We start from the raw sequence: 13,239 nt of genomic DNA, 5'->3' as shown, positions 1-13,239 counted from the left end.
AATCAACTGCAGGTAAAAAGATTAATTATTCATAGATATCAAACATCCTTCACATGGAAATACAGTCCCATTGTTTAACCCCATATAAACTCTGTCTAATCTCATAATGCTTTCTCACGTCAGATCAGTGAATGTAGATTAGAGCCTGCCTGCTCGTTTCCTTCCCCCAAACACTCGACTCAGTTCAAGGAAATTGCTCCTGCTCGCGCAGACTGCTGGCCCGCCTTTATAGAATGATTGTTACAGTGCACACACTGGTGGCTGTGTCCTCTACAGTCTACAGTCTGCTTTAAAGAGGCAATGAAGGACATACTTGTGCTGCTGATTCTGCTGTATGCCCAAACTACCAAGGTAGGCTTTGTGTCTGTCTGTTAAGCCTGTCGCGCTTGTTTGCTGTGTTTATCAAGGAGTGTGAACAAGTTGGACATCAGCCAGGATCTGGATTCATCCGGTGACCAACGTAGCGCTTAAACACCACAGGAGTTGTTCATCCAAGTTTCGCTTTCTTGGATTAATTTAAGGGAAGTTACACAGGCAGAGTACTTTAAAAATTAGCATTTGAAAATGTAAAATTAAGTTAGTGTCGTAATTGTTGAATTTTAAATGCATGCATGTTATCTTTTAAACATGTCTTCAGTCCAGCTAACTTTGACACCTGTCAGTCAACAAGAGGAGAACTTATAATTTCTTTTAAAACATTTATTCTCTGTATCAATGCCAGTTTTGCCCTACGTGTTACAGTAGACAGCCTTGCTGTGGTATGCTGTACCTGAATGAATATTTGGTTTCGATTGCTTGGAATGTGATGCAGTTTCAGACTGAATATCTCATTGTTAAGACACCAGGTTTTGAAGCAGCAACCCTCCCTTTTATCATCCAGGCATGCAGCCAGGAGGAAAAAGGAAAAGAGAAAACAGAATGTTCTCTTCCATAAGCTGTCGGTGATTAATAACAAGGAGCTCCAGAGAACTCTGTCTTTGTCATCACATCCCGTGCTACCAGTGGTCACACCACACAAGCCTGTACTTCAGAATCGAGGGCTTCGAGCTTGCCGCCTCCGTTTCCTGTCATACGAGAAATACACTGCTTCTGTCAGCATATTCTAACTTCTGCTTGTCATCGAAGGGTATTGTGGTGACAGCCTTTGAACACTCATGCACAGGACAGGTGTATCAGCAACCGTGCACTGGGTCATGACTTTTCAGCACAATACTGTAGTTCCAGTGGCTGTAGTCATGATATTTAGTTTGTGAAGGGGGAGAGGTTTTACCTGAGTTACCTGCATGGATGCATGCGTGCAATGCCCTAAGATGGAATATTTTGGAGGGCCCCACAGAGAGGAAGAGATACTGCTGAGGTGAAATGCACCTCCTATAATTTGAGAACAATAGCTGCCTGTTTGACCATGTCTGCTCAGGCCAGCAGCGTTACCAGAAGGGAAAAGGTGGGCGCAGGTGTGGGTGGTCTGCCACTAATTCAAGCTCCTCTGTGAAAAAACCTTACCAGACAGCCACTGACTAAATTGTTAATATTTAAATTGCTGCTTGGAAACATGTCTGGCTGATAGAAAGGTGGGCTGCATATATTTCCTACATAGGTGATTTCAAACTTACTGGTTACCTTAAAGCTCAGAGCCCCCCTGCAGCCTTAATGCAGATCATCTGTGTCAGAGGCTTACGAGAAAAGGCTTTGTGTTCTTCACTCTCATCATCTGAACAGCACAAGATGAGTTGCTCTTAAGTCTCGTCTCTCTTTCCCATAGGTCTGCTCTGTGCCCTATCAGGCTGACTCAGATGGAAACTGTCTTGACCCAAACAAAGAGTACAGATTAGATGATACTAACCTGTGCTGCAAGAAATGCCCCCCTGGTAAGTGCTTTCCTAAACAAAGCAACAACTGCCACTTGTCAAGTTTCTAAAATTACTAATAACTGACTCATACCAACGTTCAGGTACATACTGTACATACTGTACTGAAAGAGAAAGCTTTCTCAGCATGGAATAAAAGTTATTTGATGACACAGGCCATGAAACGTGTTGGTAAAGGCTTGGGCGTGGAGGTGTGAAATAAGATTAACAGCACCTACTGTAGCTTAAGACATTTACCAGTTTCACTGTTTCATCTGGACAGACAATATGAAGCAAGTTTTTTGTGACACTATTATCCACTTGAAAATTATTTGTTCAAAGTAGAGCTGGATCGTTAAATAAGCCAGGACAAAATATCCTCTAATATTAGCTTATTTCATATATAATTGATATGTGTGCAGATAATTGAATATGAATTGCAGGCCAGAAATGACAAATGGATTTGAGTTTGTTTAGAAACATACTTAACATACTTTGTCCACCTAAGTACACTAAAATGTAAAATGTTTAACTGTCAAACATCCCACATGATATATCTTGGTCACAATTGATGTTCACTAGGCACCGCCCCCTAGTTACTGTTGCTATGCCTGTCAAATTCTGTTCTGGGAAGGCACCAAAGTTCTAGTAATCTTTATACAACAGGTCTCAGGATTTCAGACAGCCTCATTACCCTCCAGCAACCACAGATTTTATCATCTGAAATGACAGTCATAAGCAGATTTTTTTAGCTGTAGATAACAAGCTAATTAAGCTAATGCTAGCTCCATTAGGTTTGGAAACACTGACTGCGGCCTAATCTTAAATGTTTCCTGCTGACTCATCTTGTAAAAGAGGTCTTAAGGATCCAGTGTGTAGGATTAAGGGCAGAAATAGAATATAAAATTCTTAAATATGTTTTTATCAGTGTCTTAACACCAGAAACTAAGAATGATTGTTGTTACATTAGAATGAGCCATTTATATCCATATACTATGGATGCAAAAAGAGAATTGGATACAGTGTTGGAGGCGTGGCCCGCTCATTCCTACGAAAGTTGCTCAGTGGCACATGAAGCCAAAAGCTTGATATCCACAGTATGAAATCACTCGGATCTTGCGTGTTGTGGGGCCCATAGAGCAAGCGCACTAGAGACATAGGCCTACAGCAGCCGAGTGGCTAACTTCCACTTTCATTTTACAGCTAAACAGTACACCAAAATGTGTTTCATTTAAGCCAACAAACAGGCAATGCAGAGACAGAATCTTGAGTCATATTTGTTCACCGCTGCATAGTTTGGAAGTTTGACCACAGCTCACGAGCAGTCATTGACATGATTAATGGCTGAGTTTGAGACTCCTCGGCTTTGATTAGTTATTTTTGTTCATGTGCGGTTATGCTATTAAAAGCAAAACAGGGAAGCAGAAGAACATGATTTTTTTTTCACGTTATCTGTTATCCCATAGAGCAAGCGCACTAGAGACATAGGCCTACAGCAGCCGAGTGGCTAACTTCCACTTTAGCCCTCCGCTAACTTGAGTAGGGATGAAAATGATTTAATCACTTTCATCACTTTACTCTAAACTTTCTAAATGTTGTTGGACTGAATAGATACAATCCCAATAGTGACACAAGTCATTTCACAGGGATTGTGACGCTTAAAAAAATGTATCCACTGATGACGTCCCTTCAGCAATGTAGGATATGGGTATTGTCTTTTTGGGTCCAGTGGCATCAACTCACAGATCCAGAAATTGTGATTCCACATTTGGTCACCATGTTAAATTGGCTTTAAAGCTACATATGGAGTGGGTCCTCTTCCATGGAGTCCAGAAAGGACAAACCAAACACTAGCTCAAGATAGGGCCATTTTGTGCTGGCCATATAGGCTGTATAAAGCAAAATGGACGTAGCTATCGTGATGTCACGCATTGGTTTGTTGACTCAAGTTCGGCATCACACCATCTTGATTTTTTGAAGCCAGAAGTGACTATATTTGGGCAAGAGGCTGGCGCTATAAGAGGAGCGAGGGGTGGATCTGACTGACAAGCCGAGGAAATATTTCGGCAGACAGCCTGTCACTCAAAACCTCCCTCTCTTAATTGCATAAATGCGTAACCGCATTTTTAGGCATTGCTGTGTTGGGACCATATTTTAGCCCCAGAGTTTGCTGGTTGGTTCTCCCACATTCTTGGCACACAGGAGAAGTTCTAGTTGGTTGCAATCTGCAACCTCAACCCTAGATCCGACTAAATTTTACACACTAGACCTTAATTATGCACTTAATGGCTACATACATGATATAGTGCTAAAACACTGAGGCTAAAGCTGCATGTTTTGGGAGGAAAGTCAGCATCCTTAACAACTAACGAAATGGAGAAGAAAAGAAAAGAAAGGAACAGAGTCTTTACTGTACTGAAACATAGAGCTAGTTAGACCTTTATTTATAGGTATGATCATTTTGATTTTGTTCTTCCATAACCCTGTTTGGCTACTTAGCTTAGCCTCCGTAACTTATTCCTATTTCATTTCAAACAGCATGTTTTACCATAAACATTACGAGGAAAAAAAGGCTTTTAGGATACAAATGTAACACTATTTTGTGTAATGCTGCTGAGGTTGCCGGAGTGTAAACTTCTCCAAATTCAATAAAGAGCTGGCAGAGCTGCTAACATTAGCCTAATAGCTTCAGTCAGCCAGCCAGGCAGGCTAACGATTGTAGCTTAAGGCGGAAAGCTGCTGCACTCTCTGTGTGAAAATGTTCATGCTGCACTTCCGTCCACATTCCAGTTGGGGATTTCACAAGAGGTTTCTATTTCTTTTCACTATTGACTTCTATAAAGAGCTAGAGATGAAAGATATAATAGTATCTAACACATCAAGTATTTCGGCTTTGAGAAGCGCCTACCATGACATCGGTGATTTGGGTGCAGCCAGCAGTGCAATGCTGCAGCTCATGCAGAGCAGGAATGTGGAAACACTGCCAATTGCTTCTATATTAGTAACGACATGTTCTTGGTGTGAATTTTCCTTCAAAGCGTTTTTATCAGATCTGTACTCCCCACACCATCCCAATCTTCTTGTAAAGATCTGGGCCATAAAAACTGCTGATGTGCTCACGCAATAATTTGATCTCATGTGCCTGCTGACCTCATCTCTCCCGCTCAGTGTGGAGTTAATTATTTTGCATCCCACCTCTCCACTATGCAGTGGGTGAGGGTCACAGCAAGTGCTTATCTGAATGCCTTTTAGCTGTAAAATGGGTTTACTAACTTGCACAGCCACAACCTGTTACTGCACTCAAAATTAACACCTCTAACTGCATTATTAAAATATAGCAGTATTCAGTTTTTTTCATGGATAAAATCTCCTCAGACATAAAATACATGTAGGACAATATTCCGTGTCACACAAACAAGTATACGGATCAGCCAAAACATTAAACCCAAACAACGCAGTCTTCAATGCAATCTGCTCCACCCACCGAAACACCACTACAGACCAAGTACACCCCCTCATGGCAACAACACCCTGTGATGCACCATGCCACACTGTAAAGCTGCTCTGAAATGCCCAGAGGAACGTGACAGAGAGCTAAAAGCATCGACCTGGCCTCCAAATACCCCATATCCCAGTCTGATTGAGCATTTGCAGGACATGCTGGCACCCACCCCCAGAGGACCTGCATCCATGCCCCAACAGGTTAGAGCCAAGTCCAATTCAGGGAGGCCCTCTTGTGGTTTGGGGGTACCTCTAGGGTACTGACACCGCCCCCAGACGCTTAGTCAGATTGGGATCTGGGATATTTTGAGGCCAGTTTGACACCTTAAACTCTTTGTCACGTGCCTCAGGCCATTCCTGTGCAGTTTGTGCAGTGTGGCAGGGCACATTGTCTTGCTGTGGCACTCTGCCATTAGGGAGTGCCAGTGCCATGATGGGTGTACTTGGCCTGCAGCAGTGTTTGAGTAGGTGGAGTGTATCAAGTGGCATCTATATAAAAGCCAGGACCCAAGGTTTCCCAGTAGAACATTGCATTTTAACAAAATGATCAATGTTATTCACTTCACCTGTCAGTGGTTTTAATGTTTTGGGTGATCAGTGGATGTATCACCATTTCATTTTGGACTGTGATAAACACTGTTTTAAGCATGAAGATCTGATGATATTTTAACTAGTATGAAAGATAGCTACATAATACTACTATGTGAATGAAAAAAAAGGAAAATGTACGAGGAATAATGTGAACTGTATCTTTTAACCCTTTAAAAATGGACGTCCTGCAGACGGCAGCAGAAGATTATTGCATGATCCTGTTTATACTGATCTAAAATAAAAACAATAACAGCTAGAGCAATCATTCTTTTTGCAGCAGAAAGCTAAGGCGTCTGTCTTCCCCGTCATCACGTCGTTACCTTATGTTACCCTACCTTACATATGGTGCAAACATAGTATTTCGTCATAATTGCGCTGCAATTTCCCCAGGAATTTCTCCATAATGGTGGCAGGAGATTGTTGTTTGCATGACCCTGTATATACTGATCTACAATAAAAACCATAGCAACTAGGCCATTCATTCTTTTTACAGCAGAAAGCTGAGGCTTCTGTGTTTCATGTTATCAGGTTGTTTGCTCGTGATGGTGTCATTATGTAATGTTACATGTGGTGCAAAACCACAAGAAAATGCACAGTGGCGCCAGAGGAATCAATGAGTCTAACACAATGCCTTTGCATCCTGCTCATAAAAATGAGCATATCTTAAAAACTAATTAATGCGCATAGTTCAAATAACTTAAAGAGTATTAAGAATTATTTTGTTAATGTTACTGCATTTAAAAATCTTTTGGATCAATTTGTTTTGTGTTTTTATTTTGAAAACTCTGATGAAAAAAACATGTCCAATTTTGTATTATCATTTTTTTAATGACACAATTTCAATACTTTAATCAATTATTATTATATATAATCATTATTATTTTGGGTGTGTAGATTTTAGGGGTATGAAGCATTTGAAGATACTCAGAAGAAATGACATCACAAAAAGCAAAAATGCCAACATAGGCACTAATAAACCATTCCCATTGCAGAGTTCAAAGGGTTAATCATTATGTTTTCATCTGTTAGTGGGAACCTTGGAGTTACAATGCCCATGTGCTGTTGTAAAATGCATTTAAAGTGACTTATATGTGGTTTAAACATGGATTTACACATGTATTTATTTTAACAGGACAGCGGCTGATACAAGAATGCACTGAATCCACTGAGACTGAGTGTGAGCCATGTGCAACAGGCCTGTACATGGAGAACTGGAACTTTGCTCAAAATTGTCGCTCCTGCCCCAAATGCAAAAGACGTAAGTAGATGCATTGTAAATCTCTGTGTTATAGGATGCAATGTTTTGAAATTATTTATTGTTCCATCTTAATTTTTAACACTTATAATCCTATAAGCAAAACATTATTTTCTACATACAACCAGAGAAAGGTCTGCAGGAGGCCCAGAGCTGCTCCTCTACCACAAGATCAAGGTGTGTTTGCCTGCCTGGGATGTACTGCGAGATAGGAGATGAACACTGCACAGCGTGTACCAAATACAAGCCATGCAAAGTTGGTTATGGAGTGTCTGTGCCAGGTAGAGCAACTAATATTTTTCAGTTGTCACTGTTTTTGTGTTTACCATACATGTAATCCTTAAACGTCAGATAGGGACCACTGTGTTTGACTATATATCTTTAAATGTTACAGTTACTGCTGAAAATGACATCAGAAGTACACAAGTTAGCCATTCAGTCTATAGCCAGTGGTCTGCTATTCATAAATAACACACCGTAGAATGTCAAGTAGCAATGAACCACAAGTCATATACAACACACATAATAATGAGCCAGTCATTTTACATAATCCATGCAATCTCAAGGGCTCCAATCATGTGAATGCGCTGACGGGAGTAAAGAAGGTACTAGTATGAAGAACGGAAGTCCATGTAGGGAGGTAGGTGAGGCTGGGTCAAACAAATACAGGACTCTGCTCAGGAGACTAGTGTCTGTGTCCCACTTGAAGCTAACTGAACTTTGAGTTATTTTAAGGTACATCGTCACGTTTCGTTAAGTACGTAACTTTGACGCTGAGTATATAAGGTGATGGCGCCAAACTGTGGCTGGGTTCAGCCCCGACAAAACGTAGGAAAACATTTATTTAAACAAAAGTGGTGGTGTTTTGAATACCCTGTTGTGTTTTGCAAGCACACTGCTTTTTAATATGGTAGGGTTTCATTCAATTCAAATGAGCTTTACTTGTTTCACTGTCAAAGCAAGTGTGATATAAAAACAAAGTGTATGTGTCAAGTCAGTAAAGATCTACCAGAATGTGGTTTATATACACGTCGCTGCTGATTTGCTTACACCTCTGACACACCCAACAAACAAGCGAAAACACACCTCAAAGCCCACTGCGCACCGTTTCACACTGTTTCGCAGAAACACGTCGTTCAACCTGGAAATCGTGCCCCATGCTTCTTCTCCCAAACCTAACCTACCTAACTTTACGTTAAGTACATAACTTAATGTTAAGTACATAACTTAATGTTAAGTACCAAACATGATGAGAACATTCTTGGTGAACTAATTCATTAGAAATCATACGAACTGTTGTAGGCCTATGTACATTTTTGTAAGATATACTTAAACAGTTGTATGAGAATACGATACAGTGGTTGCACCTGTCTCTAAGGTCTTTACTAACCACATATACTGTCAAACTTGATTATTAGTATAATATAACAAAGTATAACATGTTACATAGAGTCTGTATCATGGTTTAAATGTGATGTCTGCTGGTGAAATGGTAGTAAATATCAACACGTTTGGGTGTTGTTCTCAGGGACAGGAAACTCAGATGTGAGGTGTGAACGGTGCCCGAATGGGACGTTCTCTGACACCATCTCCTTCACGGACCGCTGTATGCCTCATACAGAGTGAGTACAAGGTCTAAACATATATGCACATCCGTTCACAGCTGTTTGAAGCGCAGATCTTTGACCCCTCTCTCTCACTATCTTTCTCACCAGCTGTCACAGGAGGGCTGTTGTTAGAAAAGGTGACGCTAAATTAGACACTGAGTGTGGACCGGAGGCTATAATTTCCATCGTGCAGCCTCAAACCTCAACAAAAGAGCCTCGCATTGAGACTATGTTCACAACTGCAAGTACAGTGATGAGCACAGTCTCAGCAGCCCCAGACTCCAAGGTTCCACGTGGTCTGACAGACTCCACACAGTCTACGAGCCCGTCTGTATCAGAGGCAGTGTTCAACCATTCGACAAAAAGCCCGCCACCAAGCACAGTATCTGACGGTACACTGGGTACGTACGGAAACTTTTTGGTGTTTCTTAGAGAGTCATTATGAGAAAAGTGTGAGGTCTTGGGGAGGACAGGGGTGGATTTTTTTTCCTCTTGACTGTCCCAGAAGCTACAAACTTTTCCTTGAGCCTCCCTGGGGAAAATACATGACCCTCCCTCTATCATAGGCTCTAACAGTACATTTTATATTCACACCAAATGTAGGTATGGAGCCAATGCAACAAGCAAATGGCACAGAGGGAGTTATCACCAAAACAAACAGCTAATTTCTGAAACAAAATGCAAATCCTCCTTACACACTGCATCATCATCATCACACAAGCAGAATATGGGAGCATGACAGCTACTCATCACTAATCCTACCACACAAAAAATTTAAAAGGCTTACACATCATACGGACTCCTGCACACACGTACAGAAGCACACACACACATGCATCACAGTGCTCACACAGCCAGCACTAGCAACACGTGCTTAATGACTGCTTTCCCAAATAAACCAGAATAACATCAATAATTTGGCATGGCAGAAATTATTAGATTTTAAAACTTACCCTTTCATCTTTTAAGTTTTAAACTGAAAACAAAATCCTAGACTTAAAAAAAGCCTTGTTATCTCACTTTTATCATGCAGGAAGGAGCGCAGATTTTAATATTGTTTTACAGGATCTGGTCAGTGCAAACAGTGTATTTTTGGCGAAATTTTAAATGGGATATGTAGAATAAATCAATATCACTATTTCAAGATTATTGTTTAGGGCTTTAACCTTGAATGTAGAATAGCTGTAGAGTGACAGGAAAGGGGGGGCGATATGACACATAGCAAAGGGCCGCAGGTTGGAATCACCGCAGCTAAGGACTTTTACCCTACATGGGGTGCATACACTACCTGTTAAGTTAGAGGCTGCCCCAAAATATCACTATTTTAAGCTTATATTTGGTTAGGTTTTCCTTACAGAAGCATTTGTAGCACATGATGTGTTCAAGGACTGTCACAAATCGAAAATCCAGTGATAATTTCTGTTTTTACGGTCTCTGGCTACAAAAAAATGGTGTGATTTTGGCAATTTTAAAGAAAAAAAATGGCTTTCAAACCCGTTGGCAAGTTCTAGGGTTCAGATGGCATATAGAAGAAATACAAAATACAACCATTTAAGCTTGTATGTCCCCCCCCAAAGCCAAAATAAAGAGCATACATCATATAAAGAATGGGATAAAGTCTTGGAGCCCTCTTGTTAAAGATACAAACAGGGGTCTAGGATAAGAACGTTATATGTCATCTTTACCAAATATTTTTAGGCATGGATTTGAATAGATAAAAGCGAGGTTGGAAACTGAAATGAATACAGACATACCACAGGACGTATGGGAAGAGATATGCACTGAAGCTCATCTAGTAACTACTTAAAATACACAAAGGGAATTAAAATACAGAGTAATTATAAGATTTTTTTCTGACACCAGAAATAGTGGCTAAAATGGGCCAAACACATTCAAATAAATGTTGGAGAAATTGTCGAACACACACTGGCAACCATATTCACATATTTTGGACATGCCTAAAATGAAGAACATTTTGGGAAGAGGTCTTTGAGGTGTTCCATCAAAATGTCATAACAGATCCAAAAGTGGAGTAACTGGGAGTAATACCACAAGAGGTGAAAAGTATCTTTTAAAAATATTGCAGTAGTTAAATGGATTACAGTTAAATGGTTAAAACTGGACCCCCCTCCCAACATATATCAAGGACTGGGACAGTATGGGAAATCTACCAGATGAAATAAATAACATATGCTGTGAGACTCAAAGTAGATTTTTTTATTCAGAGGTGAAGCCCTGTCATGGCTTTGTTAGTACAGTAAAGTGACCTACTTTCTTCAACACGTTCTAAATAGCACATGTGGCTTTGTCTTCATGACTCATCCTGTCTCCAAAGCAACCACTTACACTTGCACTACTGCACGCCGTCAAACATAACTCCCTTTGCAGACCCCTGCCCCCATCCATGTTTGTTTGTTTTTTCACAGTAATTAGTAGCTAGTTACTAAAATGGACAGGCAGAGGGTACTTGCTCTAGCTCTGGTTGAGGGTGAGAGTCTGTCAGCACAGGGAAACAGAGATCTGTGTGGGTACATGAGACCCTAATAAAGAGGGTGGATCACGGGGAGTACCACCAGTTGCTCCAGCAGCTTTGCCTTGATGATGGCCATTTCCAGACATATTATAGGATGACTATAAGGCAGTTCGACATCCTGCTGTCTATCATTGGGTCACATAGCTCTGGGTATCAAGAGAAACTGGTGGTAGCAACCGCTACCACCAGTTTCTCCTCCATTGTTTATGAACTGTAAACGTGTAGCAGTGACCACCACAGAAGGCCCACCCCTCCAGTCATCCAATTAGACAATGGGGGAAAAGGATGATGAAAAAAGAGATGATGTGGGGCGCTTCATCGCTCTGAGTTGACGTTTTTTCAACTCGAGGAGTTCAGAGCACTCCAGCAAAAACGCCAGGCACCACGAGCACAGAAACATGAAGCGTGTTGCAATTACAAAAAGTCGCCTCCAGTTGCTAAAACACCTTCTGTGTGATCAGGGCCTAAATTCCTCCCCGGTGCTTAAAAAAATTATTTGATATACTTCCCCCATTTTGCATTAACCCCTTCCCCCCATAAGTAAAGGACAGTCCCTAATCTGTGTTCCATGTCTCTTCTTCTGCCTCTGTGTTGTGTCTCTGTTTACCTCTCTGTTAGCTGCAGCCATCGCCAGTGTCATTGGATTTATACTTCTTCTAATCGCTGTCATTCTGCTGGCCCTCTGTAAACCAATCTGGAGGAAAGGTAAATAAAAGTCCATTAATCATGCTCTCATTTTGTGGAAAAGCTCTGATTATGTCTACATTATGCTTATCTACAAGCTGAATTACAAAATGATAATGACCATTATTTGTCAACATCTTTATCAGTGACTGTTTGTCTCACATTTTCACAACTTTACTCAACGTGCACTTTGCTTTTTTTGCCCAGACGGCGCAAGATTTCACCCCAAAGTAGATGCAAATGGAAATTGTGAGACTGGTGATAAAGTGAGTCTTGATTCTTCCTCTTGAATACCTTTTAAATATAGTTGTAGCCACACAGAACACTGAGAATCAACCTTTTCATGTCTTTCTACTGCAGATCAATCTTGGTTATTTGGGGGAAACACAGCTGACTTCATTCACAGTAAACTCGCCGGAACAACAGTGTCTGCTGCAGAATGGGGAAGTCTGCAGTGACCACAGTCAGAGCAGTAACAACACTGAAACTTTAACCAGGACAGACGGCTGCAGCAGCGAGGAGTCCATTGGCCCTTTGTTATCCACCGTAGCTCTTCCCAATCCCCTCTCCGCTCTGTCGGAGCCCATGACATTACTCTCCAACACAGAGCCCATCAGCCCCCAGCTCAGCGTCCCCACACAGATCTCCTCTCAGCCCTCCTCTCAGCCCACCAGCCCACAGGTCATCAGCCCCGTCACCCCCAGTCCCCACGTCAACGTCAACATCACTTTCAACATAGCAAACGGGACTTGTGGGGCACCGACTGTCACGCCCACAGACTTGATGCAGGTTGACTCTAAACTCCCCTTTGGAGAGAAAGAGGAGTCGTTTAGCATCCCACAGCAAGAGGCTGGCAAACAATCACTGATATCAGTGCAGGAGAGTGAAAGTTACAGTGCGTGAAGACCACCTGCATCAAAGACTGATACATCCATTTGTTATTTCTTTCTGTAAACATTGAAAATAATCTGACTACTGGCTACAAGATGCACTTTGTTTTTTATGAGCACAACAAACCAAGCTTGAACCTTAATGCTGTTTCAATATCAAAATCATGAACTGACGCTGTGTGTTTATATGTATATAGTAAATAAAGACGTTGGATTATGCTTTAATTCTTTAAGATTTCATACATCGTCATACTTTAATGTTGTGTTTGGAAGTCAATGGTGGCAGAAGTGTTCAGATCTTTTACTAAAGTAAATAAGTATCTAAAATGTA

General features: G+C 41.2%; 1 protein-coding gene across 1 annotated transcript; it reads left to right on the top strand.

Moving 5' to 3' along the window:
* The first annotated feature begins 170 nt into the window (after positions 1 to 170).
* On the top strand, positions 171 to 13,128 carry tnfrsf1b (tumor necrosis factor receptor superfamily, member 1B). Its single transcript, XM_033626056.2, has 9 exons — positions 171 to 351; positions 1,763 to 1,868; positions 7,072 to 7,197; positions 7,323 to 7,475; positions 8,723 to 8,816; positions 8,910 to 9,202; positions 11,953 to 12,039; positions 12,226 to 12,284; positions 12,379 to 13,128. Exons 1-9 carry the CDS (start codon positions 301 to 303, stop codon positions 12,919 to 12,921), a joined length of 1,512 nt encoding a protein of 503 aa, XP_033481947.1. The 5' UTR covers positions 171 to 300; the 3' UTR covers positions 12,922 to 13,128.
* Positions 13,129 to 13,239: the final 111 nt, after the last annotated feature.

Source organism: Epinephelus lanceolatus, chromosome 1, assembly GCF_041903045.1.
Source record: "Epinephelus lanceolatus isolate andai-2023 chromosome 1, ASM4190304v1, whole genome shotgun sequence".
In the NCBI taxonomy this organism is placed as follows: Eukaryota; Metazoa; Chordata; class Actinopteri; order Perciformes; family Serranidae; genus Epinephelus; species Epinephelus lanceolatus.
Note: the sequence above shows the minus strand (reverse complement) of the source record. Positions and strands in the feature narration are given on the sequence as shown.